Source organism: Narcine bancroftii, chromosome 14, assembly GCF_036971445.1.
Source record: "Narcine bancroftii isolate sNarBan1 chromosome 14, sNarBan1.hap1, whole genome shotgun sequence".
NCBI lineage: Eukaryota > Metazoa > Chordata > Chondrichthyes > Torpediniformes > Narcinidae > Narcine > Narcine bancroftii.
The window spans coordinates 39,575,207-39,595,394 of NC_091482.1; the positions used below are offsets into that span (position 1 = coordinate 39,575,207).

Sequence of the window (20,188 nt, forward strand, 5' to 3'; positions counted from 1 at the left end):
CCCACAATGAAAGTAGAAATTAACTTTGATTTATTGAGGGAAATCATTCTGATTGAGTAGATTAAAAATTGTGTTCCTGACAATACTCAAGTGTACTTAGCAGAGAAAAATATAAAAATTTGGCAAGAATTGGCAAAATTCACAGAGGAATATGCTTTAACCCACAAGTCTAAGTGGACACCAGGGAAAACTTTTCAAAGGAATTCTGCTGATAAACTAAGGAGAGTAGAAAGAAAATCTAGAAGTGAGGTTAAAGGAAGAGAAGAGAGAAATAGGTGAAGGAAAGATTTTTGAGTGATATTTGCCACTATTGTAAGAAGCCAGGGCACATAATAGCAATTTGTCCTGTACTGAAAAGGAAGAATGAGAAAGGGGTGGTACCAACTGCCTGTGTTCAGGGTGAGAAAATTAGGGATATTTTTGAACCATTCATGACTGAAGGTTTCATTTCGGTTAAAGAAGGATCCAACCAAGTGCCAGGTAAAAGCCTGCGGGATACTGGAGCAGCCCAATCGCTTGTATTAAGCAACATTTTGAATTTTGATGAGGAGACAGATACTGGAGATGTGAATTTAATTAAAGGCATTGGTGATGAAGCAGAGCCTATACCTTTGCATAGAATAGTGATGAAATCAGACTTAGTTAATGGCCCAGTTACGATAGGGATAAGATTAAGTCTGCCGGTGGATGGAGTTTCTCTTTTGTTAGGGAATGATTGAGCAGAGGGTAAAGTCATACCTGTGGTGAAACTCACAAGTAAGTTTATGAGACCGAAAAGGGTTTGGAAATCTACCCTGTGTGTGCCATTACTAGAGCCATGTCTAGAAAAAAGGTAGCGGTAGAGAAAGTCTGTGATGATCCTGTAGTGGAGGCAAGCATTGAGGACAAACCTAAGGATCCAGCTTTGCTGTTGTCAAGAGAAGAATTAATAGCTAGACAAAAACATGATCCTGATCTTGCTGGGATAAGAGATAAGATTCTGTCTAACCAGGAAATTGAAACTGTGCCAGTAGGTTACTTAGTTCAAGATGGAATTTTGATGAGTGGAGAACACAAGTGACACCTGCCAGTGAAAACTGGGTGGCAGTTTGGCAAGTTGTAATTCCCAAAACTTACAAGACTGAAATATTAAAGTTGGCTCATCTTTAGGAGGTCATCTTTGAATGAAGAAGATGGTAGAAAAGATAAGGAAACAGTTTTATTGGCCGAAATTAAGAAAGGACGTTGTGAACTTTTGTGGAACCTGTCACACTTGTCAACTGGTGGGCAAGCCTAATCAAGGACCACCATTGGAACCTTTACAACCCATCCCTGCTTTCGGGGAACCCTTCTCAAAAGTGATAGTGGATTGTGTTGGCCCATTGCCAAAACCCAAAGCAGGAAATGAATATTTGTTAACACTCTTGTGCACAGCTTCATGGTTTCCAGAGGCTATTCCCCTGAGAAACATAAAAGCAAAGACGAATGTGAAGGCTATGATTTTTTTTTCACACTTTTTGGCCTACCAAGGGAAATCTAATTGGTCCAAGGGAGCAATTTTATGTCTGGATTATTTCAAAAGGTGGTGTATGAATTGGGAGCCCATCAAATTTTGTCGTCTGCCTATCATCTGAAAAGTCAAGGGGCCTTTGAAAGGTTCAATTTAACTGAGAAAAATTTGATGAAGTCTTATTGCGTGGAAAAAAAAAGGATTGGGATGAAGGAATCCATTTGTTATTGTTGGCTTTTAGAGAGGCAACTCAGGAGTCTCTTGTCTTTAATCCATTTGAGTTGGTATTTGGTCATGAAGTCAAGAGTCCATTACTATTGCTGAAGGAATAGTGGATACATAATGATATACAATCAAATCTGTTGGATTATGTTTTCAAATTTAAAAGCAGATTACATCAGGCTTGCAAGATGGCAATGAAAAGATTTAAAACTGCTCAGGGAAAAATGAAAATTCGTTATGATCAAAAAAACAAAAATTAGGGACATTAAACCTGGAGACAAAGTATTGGTTTTGTTTCCAATGCTGTAAAACCCTTTGGGAGCTCAGTGTTCAGGACCACATAAGGTGAAATCAAAAATTAACCAGGTCAGCTATGTCATTGAGACGTCTGATCGTCGAAGAGAGACACGGGTCTGTCACGTGAACATGCTTAAACTTCACTTTGTGAAAATGACTGAAGAGGAGACTATGATTCCAACCACATTGCTAGTTACAGAGGAATGTAAGAAGCAGATAGGTTTTGGGGAAGGTCACGGAGCACAGAAAGTGATAAGCCCCATGCTCATAAATTCTATAGTTTTGCAAAACTTTGACACCAAGTTAATGCATTTGACTAAATCAGAAAGGGAAGAAATGAAGACATTACTTATGAAATTTAAGGATATATTCCCAGATGTTCCAAGAAGAATGACTGTGGCTTGTCATGATGTGGAGGTCAGTTATGCCAAACCTATTAAGCAGCATTCTTACCGAGTTAATCAGGAAAAGAGCAGATTGTTGGATCAACAGGTGGATTATACGCTCAAAATTGACATCATGTGAAAATCAAGTTCAAATCAGAGTTTACCCTTTGTTCTGGCACCTAGGCCAGATGGTTCAATTAAATTTTGTACAGATTATCCAAAGGTAAACATGGTGAGAAAGATTGATGCATTCCCTATTCCTACTATAGATGATTGTATAGTTGAGGTGGGGAAGGCTAAGTTTCTTACAAAGATTGATCTCTAAAAAGGATAATGGTGTATTCCTTTGACAGAAAAAGGCAGGGAGATTTCTGCATTTGCTACACCTTCAGGATTGTATGAGTATAATATTATGCCTTTCAGGATGAAAAATGCACCTGGCACATTTCAGAGAATGATTAATGCTGTAATTTAGGGTTTATAGCATACAGGGGTCTATATCGATGATTTAGTAATTAGTACTGATACATGGGAAGAACACATGCTTGAATTAGAACAGTTATTTCAGAGACTGGTGGAAGCACACCTCACAAGAGTGAGATTTGACATGTCACTGTAATTTATGTGGATTATGTGGTAGGACAGGGACAGGTGGAACAGGTTGGAGTGAAAGTATTGGCTATGTTGCCTATCCCCATTAATAAGAAAGCTCTTCAGAGATTTCTAAGTATGATTGGCTACTATGGTAGCTTTTTTTAAAACTTTGGAGAAGTTGCACTCCCATTAACAAAACTACTTGGAAAGAAAGAAACATTTATCTGGTTGAATGCATGGCAGGAAGCCTTTCTGAAGTTAAAGGCCATTTAATGCCATCAGCCTCTACTTGTGTCCCCTAACTTTGGAAAGCCATTCTCTTGAGATGTGGATGCCAGTGATGAAATGGTTGGTGCTGTACTGTTACAGAAGGATGGTGATGGAGTAAAACATCCTATTTCATACTTCTCAAAAAAGTTTAATGACCATCAACAAAATTATTCTACCATTCAGAAGGAGTTATTAGCGCTTATTTAACTTTGCAACATTTTGATGTGTATATTTGTACTACTCAAAAAATGTTAATAATATATACTGATCATAATCCATTAGTTTTTCTGTCTAAAATGAAAAATAAGGACAGACACTTAGTGAACTGGAGCATAATGTTTCAAGAGTATGATTTAATTATTACACACATAAAGGGGACGGATAATGTAATAGCAGATTGTTTGTCAAGATGTTAATCTGGGTAGATATAAATCAAATCACATACATATTGTAAAAAATGGAGTGTTTATTTTATTTATGTAATACTTCCATTAATTGTTAAAAATTTGATCTTGTGGACCAATTTTATTTCTTAGCAGGGGAGGTGTTACAGAATTCTGTGTTGTGTATTGCCCTATGTGTTGTGTGGTTTTATGTTAAAAAATGACAGTTTGCCTTTAAGAGCCAAGGTGAAGGTGGAATGCTGAGAGAGGGGGAGATTGACTGAGCATGTGCATAAAATGAAAAAGAATTCTGGACTTGGATGATAAACCACCAGTGGGTGTGCTGTGGAGTGGGAAAAAGGCCCAGAGCATGAGTCATGGTCTGGAGGACAGTTTAGAATGTTGGGATTTCAAAAAGGATGAGCATCCAAAGAGAGCCAGAAGGATCTGGACCAATCCAGTTGTTTGTTTTGTGTTTAAGTTTTTCTCTGGGCTGGTTGGAAATATAACTTAGACTTTAATTAGATATGTTATATGTAGGCTGGGGAATTTATTAGTTTCACACTGTTATTGGAAATTTGCATAGTAACCAGTGGGTATTGTTATAAAAAAAGGGGGATATTGAATTAAAGTTTGTAGATTTTTTTTGTTAATAAAGTCATTGTTCATCTTTACCCCTGTGTGAAATGCCTTCTTTGTGGTTGCTGGTTTGATCTTGTAACAATACTGACTCTCAATTAACTTCAGCACTTACGCTGGATTTATCCACCTGATGATGTGGTGACCGCCCATAATTATCATTCCTCGCTGATATTTGGGGATGTAAATTGATACCGCAGGCCACTGAGGATTATTATTGGAGGAAACCAGTAATATTTTCTATTCATGGTTCCTTGAAAATTAGGGAGATGTTGTGCTCATGAAGTTCATTCCATATTCAAAAGGGAAAATAGGCAAAACATTTATTCGAGAATAGGCAAAAAATGTGACGTGAATCATGGGAAAGGATGAATATTTACAGTCCCACATAGACACTACCCTGGTGTCATGTTATCAGTGCATCTGCAGAACAATAACCGCTACAGAGCCGAAAGGTATGAAGATGAGAAGTACTAATGTGCAAATGAATGGGCGTTAACCTGCGATTGCTGAGGGTAGTACATTCATTAATGCACGATCATGTGCATTGATGATCTCAGGGCCATTGATATTTCCATCTCTTACATAATGGCGTAAAGTGTCTCCTTTATTATTTCAGGAATACAAGAGTGAACAATAAATCTGAGCGCTTTATGGGCATGGAGAAGGATACCTTGCTGGTGTGAAAAACCATCACATCATTCAGATGAATGTAAAGTACGAATAATGCTCTCTGAAAAGACATTCCAATCATAGATTTTCACTTGCCTTCATGTCAAGGGAAAAAGTAGAAGTTCGTTTGGACACGTTCACCTTCGCGGTGAGCTGGACCGAGATATTTGGAAAAGCCAATGAGCGGGATAGAGCAGAACAATCTTTAGCTGTTCTCTGAATTTTGTCTGAATTACTCCGTAAATAAACGTGTTGGTGCAACAGCTGAAAAGCTGAAACACGGCCCCCCTTTCTCTTGCCAAATAAAGGCTGATAGACGTTTCCAAATCCAGATAGAGAGAGTGTGTGAGGATGAAGACCAGGGTGGAGGTTGCCCAGCAGAGAAGGAAACTCGCCGACAGGAGGAAGAGCAGAATGATGGATTTTCTCCGACTCACCATCTCGGGATCCCGCTGCTTCTCGCAATTTCTCTGCCCCCTGAGCCTGTGGCGGACCCTACTCGCAGCCACGATCTGCCTCGCCGTCAACACATTGAGGGTTAAAATAGTGTAAAAAGGAACCACAGGGTTCAACAACTGATCCATCCAGTAAAACCAATTAAATACTAAACTCCAGAGGATCACGGGTCTCGCTGAACAAACTCTTATATTATGATTGTCCTTCACTAAAATGTCTTGATACAGGAAATAAAACGGGATGTTCTTAATACAGAGTCCAAAGCATATTGTGCCGATAACCAACCCCGCAAACTTTGGAGTGCAATACTTTCTCTTCAACTTAGTGAAGCAAATGAACACACATCGATCGAAGGTAAAAGCCACCGAAAACCACACAGAACAATCTATAGCCAAATTACATAAGGTATAGTGGACAAGACAATAAGGAACTCTGCGCATGTCCGTGAGGAAAGTATCCTTATCAACCCAGACGTATGTGTAGAGATGAACTATCTGGTAGAAGATGACTTCAATAACCACCACCATGAGATCCGCTGCAGCCATCGCCACCAGATAGCGAGTGATACACTTGGAGAGACCGCAGTTTCCTCGCCAGAGAATGACCATAGCCATCAGGTTAACTAGGAAAATAAACCAGGGGTAACACAGTGACAAATAATTGAAATGTGAAATATTTTCGTGAGCAAGTAAATATGATTTCCTGGGATCTCGCGGACAATTTCATTTTCCTATCTTCCTCCAATGAGAAGATTAGTTTAAATATCTTGGCTCCTATGAAGTCTTTTGCCCCGACCTTCTACTCCTTCCCACTGAACAGAGTCGTCACTGCATTGTTTGGCTAAAGAATGGGTGCCGATCTGTCCACTGAGATTTACATATCTAAAGCACGTCCATTTAGTTCGTTTACCCGTGACAAAACTGCTTTGAATATTGGTATCTTTTTTCTGTCGACAATCTTCTGAATCAACTGAGCTGGTTTATTGGTGAATCTATACCCAGATTGACAGCGTTTCAGGTAAATAGCTTTCTTTTTTCAGTCATTGGGCTGGTGATCAGGAACATGCTCTTGTCAAGGCCAAACCAGGACACTTTGTCAATTCTTTGAGCGAATTCGGTGGAATATTCAAGATGATCAATGGATGTATGAGCGCATCAATATACACGCGATGCAATGGGAATTGGAAATATTTTTACTACAATTCTCGAAGCGAAGGTCCTGAAACATGTGATGATATATGAGGTTAAATGTCAACTTCGCCCACTACTCGTAGATTGGCAAAAGTTATTTGGAAGAATTTATCCGTATGCTTCCCAATGTCCAAAATGGTTGAAATTCATAGGTAAGATTGCAAATGGTTCCGTGTTGGTGCATTAAGTTGACAACGCTGAGGATTAATCACATCAGATTCACCGGTGATTGCCAGGTACAAGCTGACATTTCCAATACCAAAATTAACCTATGGCAGAAAATACTTACCAGGGACGCCGATTACTGCAATGAGTGGGTAGCACACTTCCCATAAAGATGTCATCGTCTTCCGCTGCTAGATTCTTCCTGACAACGACCTGCTGCAGGTTATTCTTGATGTAACTCAAGCAACTATTCAAAATAGATCGCTGTAAAATGTGATACGTCCCACATTAGATGCAATAAAGAGGTAAAAATATATTTTACAAATTCTAATGATCATTAATATTTTTCTTTTCTCTCCTTCCTTTCTTCAAGAAAGCGCATCAGAGATTGTCTGCGGATTGTTCAGTCCGAAGTTCACTTACCATTTTGATATAATTGTTACTTATAGATGAATCGGAGACCCGATGTAGCAAATGACTTCACATTAATTCATTTAATTCCCCGTCACTGAACAAACATTGAAATATTTTCTGCTTCAGTGATTTGACATCCATGGCAAGTTTTGACGAATTTCTCTGCGTCTTTATCACAACCTGACCACCATACTTTACTCCTGAGGTTTTGCTTGGTACCAACAATACCTAGGTGTCCTTCATGAGTTAAGGATACGATCTTTGGTCTCAACCTCTGTGGTATCACCAGTCTACAACCTCTCAATACAGACTGTCCGATGCAACAAAGTTCGTCTCTAATGGGAATGTAAGCCTTGTGAGTACACTTGTCCCATTGTCCACTCTGGATACATTCTCTCACTTCCATGAGTTCTGGGTCATGTTCGGACTCTCTCTCGACTTCCTTCGTGGTCACAGCTTTCGGTGTTGACTGAATAGCTATGAAGCGTACAAAGCTCTCTGCTTCTGTCCCCAATTCTGACTTGGATTGTGGGCATCCATCCTTCACCAATCTGGACAGCGGATCAGCAATGTTTGCTTTCCCGGCAATGTGAACTACTTTATATTTGTAAGGTTGGAGTCGGAGTACCCATCGCTCTATTCTGGCGCACGGTTTGGATCTAGCGGCATAGATCACCTCTAATGGCTTATGATCTGTGATGAGTTCAAATTCAATGCCATACAAATATGCATGGAACCTCTCACAGGCCCATACAAGTCCGAGTGCTTCTTTCTCTGTCTGAGAATATCTTCTTTCCACATCTAACAACGATCTGCTGGTGTAGGCAATGATTCTTGGTCCTACATCATGTATCTGGACCAACACGGCTCCTAAACCAACGGGACTAGCATCCGCTAGGACTTTGGTTGGTGCTGCCGGATCATAATATCCAAGAGTATCAGCATCTGTCAGACTTTGCTTCAGCGTTGTGAATGCTTTCTTCTGCTCCGATCCAAAATGAAATGGTACACCTTTCCTGGTTAGTTTCCTTAGTGGTTCTGCCACTGAGGCAAAATTAGGGATGAACTTTGCGCAATAATTGACCAATCCCAGGAAACTCCTCACCTCCGTTGCGTTCTGGGGTGCACGTGCATCTGCAATAGCCTTCACCTTGGCCTCTGCTGGGTTTAGTCCTTCCCGTGTAAGTCTGTGTCCCATAAAGTCCATTTCTGACACAACGAACTGGCACTTGTTTCCATTCACGGTAAGGCCTGCCTCCTGTAGTCTAGATAGTACACGCCTCAACCGTCTGTCATGCTCTTCCTTTGTAGGTGCATGGACTATGATGTCGTCAGAAATATTGGCAACTCCAGGAATGCCTTGAATCACTCGATGGATTTCATACTGGTAGATCTCAGAAGCTGCATTAATGCCGAACGATAGTCTCTTGTATCGGTAAAATCCACAGTGAGTCACAAATGTTGTTACGTCTCCGGATTCTGGGTCCAGCTCTAATTGATGATAGCCCCACTTTAAATCAATTTTTGAGAATATCTTACTGGTAGTTAACTCTTGAAGTATTTCCTCCACTGTTGGTATAGGATGTCGTTCTCGAATTATAGCTTCATTGGCCATCCTCATATCAACACACAGTCTTATGTCACCATTTGGTTTGGGCACTATCACTACTGGGCTGACCCATTGTGTCGAATGTTCCACAGGTTCAATAATGTCTTGCTTGATCAACTCTTTAATTTTGGCTTCGACTTTCCCACAAAGTCCAAACGGAGTTCTGCGCACTGGTTGCGCCTTGGGTTTGACCGTTTTGTCCACCGCTAGCTTTAGTTGTCGACTTTTCAGCTTTCCTACTCCTTGGAATACTGCGGGGAATTCTTGCTTCATATCCTCGTATGACTGAACTGAATTGACACGAGCTCCAATATGAAGTATTGCCAGGTCTTGCACTGTGCGTCTACTCAGCAATGGTTCTCCCCTCTCGTCTATGACAACAAACTCTGCTTCGGTGTACTTATCACCAGCTTCAACGGTTGCAGTAAAACATCCAATGGTCTGCAATGGCTTGGTTGCTGTGTATGGATACAGTTTCTTGGAGCACTTCTTTGAGGTACAGATGATCTTTTTCCTTTTCAATTTCTCCCATAAATGCCGATCAATTACATTACTGTCACTGCCTGAGTCTACAATGACCTGAACTGTCACACCACCAATGATCACTGGGACCTTCTCATGATGTACATCATTCAATGTAAATTGATAATATCTCTGTCCATCCTGGTTATCATCATCATCGTCACTTTCTGGGTCACCGTCTATATGGCGAATAGTGTATTTCTTTCCAGGATACTTTCCTTTCCCCCAAGCTTTGCCTTTGGAAGCTGTGCTCTTCCCCTTCTGGTCTGCATTGGACTTGCTTTTGCACTTCTTTGCAAAGTGGTCCTTCCCTCCGCATTTTTTGCAAACTTTGCCTTTTGCTGGGCAGCATGGGTCTTTTCCAAAATGACCTCTGTTTCCACATCGATAACACTCCACGTCATGTGTCGACGTATATCTTGGCTGGTTATGGTGATGCGAGAGCCTCTTAACTTGCTGGCTTGAGTTGTCCTTCAGGATCATGGTATGAAATTGCCCCTCAACAGCCTCTAATGCAGCAGCAATGGCTAAAGCATCGGTGAGCTTCAACTCACTCCCTTTTTCCAGCAGACATCTCCTGAACTTGTCTGATCTGCAGTGCTGCACGACTTGATCCAATAATTGGTTGTCTAAATCAGCTGCCATGTAATTGCATCCAACAGCCAGCTGGTGCAATCTAGTCACATACTGATCAATTGTTTGTCCATCTTCTTGTTTCGTTCTCCGACACAAATGGCATTGAAATGTAGCATTCGGTGTCACTACATAGTGTGCATTCAATGCATCGACCGCTTTCTGGTATTCATCCTTTCTTCCTGTATTCAAAAGTGTCTTAAAAGTTTCCTGAACTGCGGGTCCTGCAGTGAAAAAAAGTAACGCATCCTCTGCGTTTTTTGTTCCACCGTACCGCTATCGAGAAATAGGCACGACTGTTGGCGTAGGCTTCAAATTCTTCCAGCCATGCCTTCCACTTCACACTTACAGTGCTTGCATCACCCGTCGGGTCAAAGTGAGGAACACCTCGAAGTGTTAAAAAGTCAGCTTCTGCGCCTGTCATGAGGAAACTTTTTTCAGCCCAAAGCCACCGAATCAAAGATCAAAAGTCTTATCACATTGAAGTTCCAAAATGTTGTTGTTTTAATCCTCGTCGCCAATGTCACATTTGTGGCCCGAAATGTGAAGTTAATAACACTAATAACGCAGGTTTTACCAGTTAAATATCTCCGTGTCTTTATTCTCCAGTTTTCATTGTTCCTCCATTTCGCGCTCTTCTCTCTCTCCCATACCATCTGACTTCCGGACAGGTGAATACATCTCATGCATATTCATTATCATGACACATTTGACCTGGGAAGAAATTATTTCAGTTCAGAAAGAGCAAGCAGAAACAATGGGTTTGCATATATTGGAGGGGGGAGGAGTTAAAACGTGCAGCGCTACGATGATATTTGAGGCCGCGGGAGGGAGTTGACCTTGTGGTTGGGAATGGTGTTGGAGCTGGTGGTTTGATTAGCGTTGATATGGTCGTATAGAAGAGAAATGTCGGAGTTGGTCACTGTCCCGCGAAAACCGAACCTTCTGCTCAATAGCCTTTCCGAAATGATCTCAAATTAAGCATCAAACCCCACAAAAACATGATGTCTGCAGTCGTTCATGTTTTATATTTTACTAGAAAGGTGGGAATGTCTGTATTACTACCTGGAACACCTGTATATTGCAGATGTTTAAATGCCTGGCCTCTCAGGATTGCTGTGGGTTAAGTGATTTCCAATATATCAGAAATAATGACAATTTGTGTGGTAGGAAGCAACCGTGGAAATGGGACAGGATCCATAATGGTATCTTGATCATCGCCAATCGCATGACTAGGTCTGTGGACAGAGCTTTAAAAGTAATCGTAGGAGAGTAATAAAACATAAAGTGTGGATAAAGTAAAAGCAAATGTCGATTAAAAAAAAAACAGAGAGAATTATAAGTAGAGTATATAAATTTTAAGACCAAAATCGGCAGAGATGTTAGGATATGAAGAAAACTAAAAGTGTAAGGGCACTTTATTTTAATGTTCGTGGTATTCAAAATAAGGTCAATTAACTTGTGGGGCAAATCAGTATAAAGACATATGTTTTACTGATCATTTGAGAAAGGAGTTTGCGGAATGGAGATGATTGGAAATTAAATATCCCAGGATATCAGATAATACAGAAGGAAAGGCAGGAAAACATGTGCAGTCTTAGTTCAGGGCGATTTCAGGTCAATAGTAAGAGTGGATGTAGAATATAAGGCGCAAACTGCTGAATCAATTACTGAAGAGATTAGGACACCTACAAGTCAAAATCACTGATGAGAGTTGTCTCTCGACCATCCAGAAATAACTGATAATTGCAGAAAAAAATAAACCAAGAGATCTCGGAGCAGTCAAGTTGGTCGAGAAAGCCTTGTGGAGTACTTCATGGCAATCATACGTGATGGTTTAATGAACAAACAGACTATTAAACCTAAAGTTGAACATGGGTCTGGTCCTCTGTAATGAGACAGGTAAAGTTACTGATCTTCAAGTTAGGAATAGTCTTGGAATTTTAAAATTTTTTTTTCATTTGTTTCAAGAACAAATACCACATATTTATCCAAAATCATACAGAAATATAAAACAATGCAAAAAATATGTAATATTATATTTCCTCCCCCCCCCCCAATCCTCCCCATCCCTCCGCAAAACAGTGAGAGAAAAAGGAAAAAAATCGCCTTTCTTATATCATTGAAGACGGAGTAACCTGCTAATTTTATACTATATATTTTGTAATAAATATGCGTAGTAATGATTTTCAGGTTCAGGCAGTATTAAAAATGAGAACATTTTAAAGGGATTTCATGTGGTCAAAATTGTAGACCTTCCATCGAAATAAAGCATGAAAGCGCAGCTTGAAAAATGAGCTGGAATGGAATGTTGGTAATCAATGTGATAAGCAAATTTTTCATTTCAAGAATGACCAGAAGATATAAAAATCGGAAATAGATAATAGACAGAAATGAAGAAGGAATAGCCATCCAGCAGTGGTGCTAAAGAAGGAATAAGAATGTCCCACCCTTTCTACTAAATTTATTATTATATAATATTTGACAAATGTTCACACATGTATTAATATTCGGATATCGAAAATGGCAATCATATATTTAAATCAATTATATATACTGAACATTATACCAGAATAAACACACTAACCCGCTCCCCAGATGCTAATCCCCAAAATAAATAAAATGTGGGAAAAAGAAAGAAAAATATAGAAACAAAAATACTCAAAAATTAGAAAAATGAAATAAACAAAGCTGGTTATGAAAATACCATAACCATTCAAACAAATGCACCTTCAAAATTATCATTTATTTATGCCAGAGTTTTCAATGTTTCCTGTGGTTCAAGGAAAGCTTCTTATAAATTCATAACCTCCTTATGTATGTATGGGTGTGGAATGTTCAGAATTTGTTTTAACTTCTTACTTAAATTATATATAATGTCCTCAAGAGTGAGACAACTATGTAATTTTGGATCCCATGTTTCATTCCTCAATGGAAATCTGATTTCCATGACACTACATGGCTAATAAATATCGTTCCAAGTTTATCGACTAACAGTGAAACTTTACAGAGATGCAGCACAATCTTTGTTTTCGCTGCAGCTCTTTAAATTAATTTTCTCATCTATGTCGAAAAACTGACACTCTTTTTGGCTAGTGCCGGAATTGAGAACTCCCTCTTATGTCCACGAACATGAATTGTCAATACCAATGAGACAGTGAATATTCCAATCAAATTCATTTTGGTGTGTGTTTTCCAGTTGTATTTTATATTAAAATTACACAGTGCAAGAATTATGACTGAAAACAAAAACATCTGAGTCGATATTTTCACCACGTTCAATGTTTGGTGTCAAAGATGGGCCAAATCCCAAAAATTGAGAGATCTGCCGTTCACGTGTAATGTCGTGACAGGCTCCATTAGACCAATTTTTCACAACGTTGGTCCTTCCTCTCAAATACCACGTTATTAATCCCTGTTCCAGAAATTCGATGTGATTAGTTAGGGATTGCTGAAAGTAGTACTTGAGTGGGAAGGGAAGGTTGAGAATCATTGCTCCCAAACCAATTGTTACTGAAATAATTTGCTTTAGAAAAAATATCATTGGCCCATTTCCTTTGGAATTATAAACCATGCACATATTGAGTCAATTAGGGACGATACATACAATTGTTTCCCAACTTTATTTCCACCCACATACTACCTAAAGCAATCCCTTACTAATCAAAGATTAAGGCATAGACATTACTTCAAGTGGTATGTGAGAAGAAAGAATAAAGATTAATGACCACTGGATTAGACAGAGAATTGTTGTTTCGGTATCGTATTTACAGAAAATGCACAATTCTCTGAAAGTAATAAGTTAAAAAGAACATTCGTGGATACGTTGTTTTTCTCTTTTTCTTTTCATTTGTTTATTGAATTAAATATATGTTCAATATGGTTTTCATTGCTCATATCTTTAATTAACATAGAATGCACCATTCCATAAAGGGATTATTTAATTTAGTCTTATCAGATAGAAATATTGGTATATACATAACGAGAAATGGATAAACAGTTAATTCACATTTATAGAATTTGATGTGTTAAAGAACTAATATAAATAAACTATTATAGAAAGGATGTATATCTATATTCTATGTTTAATTGAGTTAGGTATGTGACATGACCTCTTATGTTATATTCGATGTTTTTCTAAGTCGGATTTATATTTAATATCGATAAAACATTTTGAAAGAAAGGACTAACGAAAGGAGGCTGAGGATTTCTGCCACTCAAGTGTAGAGTCGTTGAATCAAAAGATCCCACACAAACAGCTGGATGATCCAACATGACTCCCAGTCGTGCCCTTGTCGTGAAACAGTTCAACCGTTGCTATCCTTGTAAGAGTACACTTTTCAATTCTCTGCAAGCCTGCCGAACAGAAGGGAAAAAGAACGGAAATGTATGCGATAAGAATAAATGCATTTTTGCCCCTGGACACTTCGTACAACATATCAGTTTTGGTGATAGTGAATATCATTTTTCCCTCCTTTGATGTCATTTCGCAACAATTTCATTTCCGACTCATGTGCAATGTGGTCTTTCCTCATCGATTACTCGTTACATCAAGGAAATGGCAATGGCTGATTTAAATAATGTTTATATTTGGTGTTTTATCTGTTCATTAATTTTCATCATTGATGCTGTGATTAATACCTTAGTCAGTTTTTAGTACGTTTTAAATCTTTGTAAATGGGTTCTTCAAACATTTCAGTCGGGGTGAGGTGTAATTTTATTTCTTCTTCCGAGCTCATCTTTCCACTCTTGTCTAGGTTCTGAATCTGTGGAAAGACAATAGACAAAAGACAATAGGAGCTGGAGTAGGCCCTTTGGCCCATCGAGCCAGCACCGCCATTTTACAGATCATGGCTGATCACTACCATCAGTACTCCTTTCCAGCCTTATCCCCATAACCCTTAACTCCTTTGTCCACTAGAGTCTTATCTAACTCTCTTTTGAACATAGTCAGCGAATCTGCCTCTACCACCCTCTGTGGCAGAGCATTCCACAGATTCACACTTCTCTGGGTAAAAAAATGTTTTCTCATCTCCGTCCTAAAGGGCCTACCCTGTATTCTTAAACTATGTCCTCTAGTCCTCGTCTCCCCCATCATTGGGAACAAGTAATGCGACTTCACCCTGTCTATCCCCCTGATGATTTTGTATACCTCAATCATGTCCCCCCTCATCCTTCTTAACTCCATTGGATACAAATCCAGTTTTTCTAGCCTTTCAGCATATGTCAACCTCGCCATCCCTGGAACTAACCTTGTAAATCTGCGCTGCACACCCTCTATAGCTAGTATGTCCTTCCTCAAAATTGGAGACCAGAACTGGGCGCAATACTCCAGGTGGGGTCTCACCAGGGCCCTGTACAACTGCAGAAGGGCATCTCTGTTCCTATACTCCAATCCACTCTTTATGAAAGCCAACATGCCATTTGCCTTCTTCACAGCTTTCTGAACCTGCATGTTAGCCTTCAGTGACCGGTGAACAAGTACACCCAGATCAATTTGCACCTCCCCACTCCCTAGCTTGTCTCCATTTAAATAATACTCAGCTTTCCTATTATTTCCCCCAAAATGGATAACCTCACATTTGCTCACATTGAACGTCATCTTCCATTCAGCAGCCCACTCCCCCAACCTGTCCAAGTCCCTCTGCATTTTCCTGACATCCTCCTCACACCCCACACCACCACCCAGTTTAGTGTCATCTGCAAATTTCCTCATGTTATTAATAATCCCCTCATCCAAATCATTTACATAAATTACAAACAACTGAGGACCCAATACCGATCCCTGCGGCACTCCACTCGTCACATCCTGCCATCCTGAAAAAGACCTGCTTACTCCAACCCTTTGTTTCCTATTTCTTAACCAATTTCCTATCCATGTCAGCACCTTACCTCCAATACCATGCTCCCTGATCTTGCCCACTAGTCTCCCGTGCGGTAAAATCCAAATACACCACATCCACTGGCTCTCCCAAGTCCACCCTCTTTGTCACATCCTCGAAAAATTCCAGAAGGTTAGTCAAGCATGACTTACCCTTAAGGAATCCATGCTGACTAGCCCTTATACTATTATTTCTGCCTAAGTGTTCTGCTATTACTCCTTTTATGATAGATTCCAATATCTTCCCCACCACTAACGTCAGGCTGACCGGTCTATAATTTCCTGTTTTCTCCCTCCCTCCCTTCTTAAAAATCAGTACCACATCAGCCACTCTCCAATCCTCAGGGACCTCCCCCGAATCTATGGAACTTTGGAAAATGTCGACCACTGCCTCCACAAATTCCATAGCAACTTCTTTAAGCACCCTGGGATGCAGCCCATCAGGCCCTGGGGATTTATCAGCCCTCAGTCCCAACAATTTACTCACAACCTCTTGCTTCTGGATCTGGATATCCATTAGGTCCCCTACTTCCCCAGGAAAGTTCCCCAAGTCTCTTGATACCGCATGACCACTACCCCCTAACTGACCATAACCTATATCCTCCTTGGTGAAGACAGTTGCAAAGTATTTGTTGAATTCCTCAGTCATCTCCTTGTTTCCGGTAATAATTCCACCCTTTTCCATTCTTAATGGACCAATTTTGGACCGAACCAATTTCTTCCTCTTCACATATTTAAAAAAGCTTTTGCTATCCTCCATTATATTTTTTGCTAATTTCCTCTCGTACTTCATTTTCCCCTCTCTTATGACTTTCTTAGTTACCCTCTGATGTTCTTTGAGGGTTTCCCAATCCTCTAACTTCCCACTCCGCTTCGCTATCTTATACTTACTCCCTTTGGATTTGATATTGCACTTGATTTCATTAGTTGCCACGGCTGCCATTTGCATCTCCTAGAGCCTTTCCTCCACATTGGAATAAATTTGTCCTGAATCCTGTGAAAAATGTCCAAAAATACCTGCCATTTTTCCACAGTTGTCCTCCCAGCTAGTGTATCTTTCCATTTTTATTTTGGCTAGCTCCTCCCTCATAGCTGCATAATCCCCTTTATTTAACTGCAGTACAGATGCTTCCGACTTCCTTTCTTTTTCCCTTTCTAATTGCAGCTCAAAAGTAACCATACTATGGTCACTATTGCCTAATGGCTCCCCTACATCGAGGTCACTTATTAACTCTGCGTCGCTGCACAGCACCAAGTCCAGAATCGACTTCCCCCTGGTAGGTTCCTCCACTAGCTGCTCCAAGAAAGTATCTCGTAGACATTCAATAAACTCACTCTCTTGTGTTCCTGCCCCCGTCTGATTATCCCAGTCCACCTTCATGTTGAAGTCCCCCATAACTACCATATTGCTACCACTTTGACATGCCACTCTTAATTCCTGATTTATACTTCTACCGATATCTGAGCTACTTTTCGGAGGCCTGTAAATGACCCCCATTATGGTCCTCATGCCTTTGCAATTTCTTAATTCTATCCAAACAGACTCTACCTCACCTGTTTCAATGTCTTTCCTTTCAAACGCCTGAATTTCATTTCTTACCAACAGAGCTACCCCACCTCCTCTTCCTCACTTTCTGTCTTTTCTATAGGACGTGTACCCGGGAACATTTATTTCCCAATCCTGCCCTTCCTGCAGCCATGTCTCTGTTACTCCGACAATGTCATAACCTCCCATTGCCATTTGCGCCTCAAGCTCATCCATTTTATTCCTTACACTCTGTGCATTCATACACAATACCTTGATACCATATCTCCTTTCTCCCTCCACCTTTGTTCTTGATGCACTTGTTCCTACTCTCCTATCACTTATAGTTCCCTTTTTCCTGATTGTTTCATCGTCTAACAGAACCACCCCTATATTCACTCTCCTATCTGCTTCCCTATCAGTCCTGTTCCCTTCCCCCTGCCAAATTAGTTTAAATCAAATCTGACAGCATTTTTAAACCTAACTGCCAGTATATTGGCCCCAGTTGCATTCAGGTGTAAACCGTCCCTCCTGTAGAGGTCTTGTCTTCCCCAGAAGAGATCCCAATGGTCAATGAACCTGAATCCCTGCACTCTGCACCATTCCTTCAACCACACATTTAACCTCCTGATTTTATTATTTTTGCCCCCACCCATGCTCAGCACAGGTAGCAGCCCCGAGATTACAATACTGGAGGTCCTGCTTCTTAACCTCCTTCCGAGCTCACGGTAGTCCCTCTTCAGGATCTCCTCCTTCATCTTATCCACGTCATTTGTACCCACGTGTATCAGGACTTCTGGCCATTCACCTTCCCCCCGAAGGATACTCTGAACCCTATCCGAGACATCTCGCACCCTGGCTCCTGGGAGGCAACACACCATACGGGAACACTTGTCAGGTTCGCAGAATCTTTTGTCTGTTCCCCTGACAATGGAGTCCCCAATGACCACCTTGTTCCCCTTCCTTCCTTTCCGCACCACTGGTTCCCTTGGTGCAACCTCTGGCAGGTTATCTTCCCCAACTACATCCAATGCACTATATTTGTTGCTAAGAGCAGTAGCCACCGGGGTGCTCACCACAGAGCTAGCAACTTTCCCCCCTCCCCTGACAGTAGTCCACTTACATGACCCCCCCCCCCAATCCAGGGGTAAGCACTTCCCTGAGCGTTGTATCTGTAATTTCTTCACTCTCCCTGATAAGCCTCAGATCATCAAGCTGCAACTCCATTTCTTTAATTTTATTCTTTAATACTTGTGTCTCGTTACATCCCCTGCAGGTATGTCCTGTGGGAAGATTTAAGGTCCTGTCACTTACCTCCTCACTCTCTCTTGCGAGCCTAATGTCATCAAGCTGGAGCTCCAGTTCATCAACTCGGCCCCTAAGGAACCCCACCTCTTCGCACCTGGCACAGATATGGTCATTTGGGAGGGTGGAGGTCACCCATGCCTCCCACATCTGGCAACTTGAGTAGAGCACTAACCCCATAGGCATGGCTCAGCCTTTTAATGTAATGGAATGTACAGTGCACTCACCTAGGAAGGGCTAATAAAACAGCCAACCTTTCTCTCTGCCTGCTTTCGCCGAAGCCTGATGAGCCAAAGCCTGGAAGTCCCACTCCTTCACTGTGCCACTCGCTCGCTGGGCCGCTCGCTGTCCCTCTTATTTATTGGCCTTTTACCAATTAACCCCAATGGCCGCCTCCGACGCCGACTCCTCTCCACAGGCCACGGTAAGAGACTTTAAAAAAGCTTTCTTACCTGCCCCTGACTCTTTTCTTCTCTGTCCTTCTCCTCTCTTCTCTCCTCTCCTCTCCTCTCCTCTCCTCTCTATATTGGAGATTCAATACAATGTTGGTGAAGCAACCTGAATTTATTGAATATATTAGCATTGAGATTAAAACATTTTTTATGAACAAATGAAGGTTGGTACCAAGTCAATTTATTTTATGTGATGCCTCAAAAGCGTATTTCAGAGGACAAATTATTAGTTACCTAACTAAATTTAAGAAACAATGTTTGGAGAAGGGAATTGATAATTCAGAAAAGGATATTCAATGAAATTCGACGGATGATTAAAAAAAGCCTTTCTGACTAAATTGAAGTTTTGTTATAATACTTTAGAAACTTATGAATTTGAAAAGTTGTTAGAAAAATCTAAACAACGTTATAGTAAGTAAGGTAAATGTGCCCATAAAGTTTTAATATGGCACTTGAAGACAGAACATGTTTCTATAAATGTGTGTTGAAAGGGTTCGATTGTTATCTAAAAATCCCAGGAGATAAATGATGAATTTTGATTATTTTATTAAGATTTATATACTTCTGGAATAGTGTAGGATAATGATCGTTGAGTGCATTTTTTTTCTGATGTAGATTTACTGACATTAAAAGAAAATATATGAGTAAGTTGGATATTTTTTACAGAATTGGAAATTAAATAGCATGCCAAGCTATGCCAGGTTGGAACCCTTCAGGTGAAGATGGCTTTAATTCATAATTTTATAAAGGATTTCATGACTTATTGCCCCCTGTATTTATGGAAGTTTTGAAACAGGCTACAAAAATTATTACTTTTGCAGAATATTTTTCTAAAGCATTAATTACGGTTATTCCAAAAGAAGATAGAAATCCATTGAAAGTTGGATCATCTAGGCTGATTTCTTTATTAAATGTAGACTATCAGATAGTGGTCAAAGTTCTAGCTAATAGATTAACTAAATATTTCCCACAGTTGGTTCATGTACATCAGGCTGGGTTCATTAATAATATTTCTTTGATTAATGTTTCTAGAAATCAATCCAACCAACCCATGATAGCAGGATTAGATGCTGAGAAAGCCTTC

The 20,188-nt window shown here is 40.3% G+C and overlaps 1 protein-coding gene across 1 annotated transcript; it reads right to left on the reverse strand.

The window, feature by feature from the left end:
* Positions 1–5,089: 5,089 nt before the first annotated feature.
* Positions 5,090–6,022, reverse strand: LOC138749334 (G-protein coupled receptor 15-like). The gene has a single exon (XM_069910545.1). It carries the CDS (start codon positions 6,020–6,022, stop codon positions 5,090–5,092), a length of 933 nt encoding a protein of 310 aa, XP_069766646.1.
* Between the last annotated feature and the right edge of the window lie 14,166 nt (positions 6,023–20,188).

Coding starts and splice junctions, on each gene's coding strand:
- LOC138749334 (XM_069910545.1), bottom strand. CDS start 6,022: ATGGCTATGGTCATTCTCTGGCGAGGAAACTGCGGTCTCTCCAAGTGT.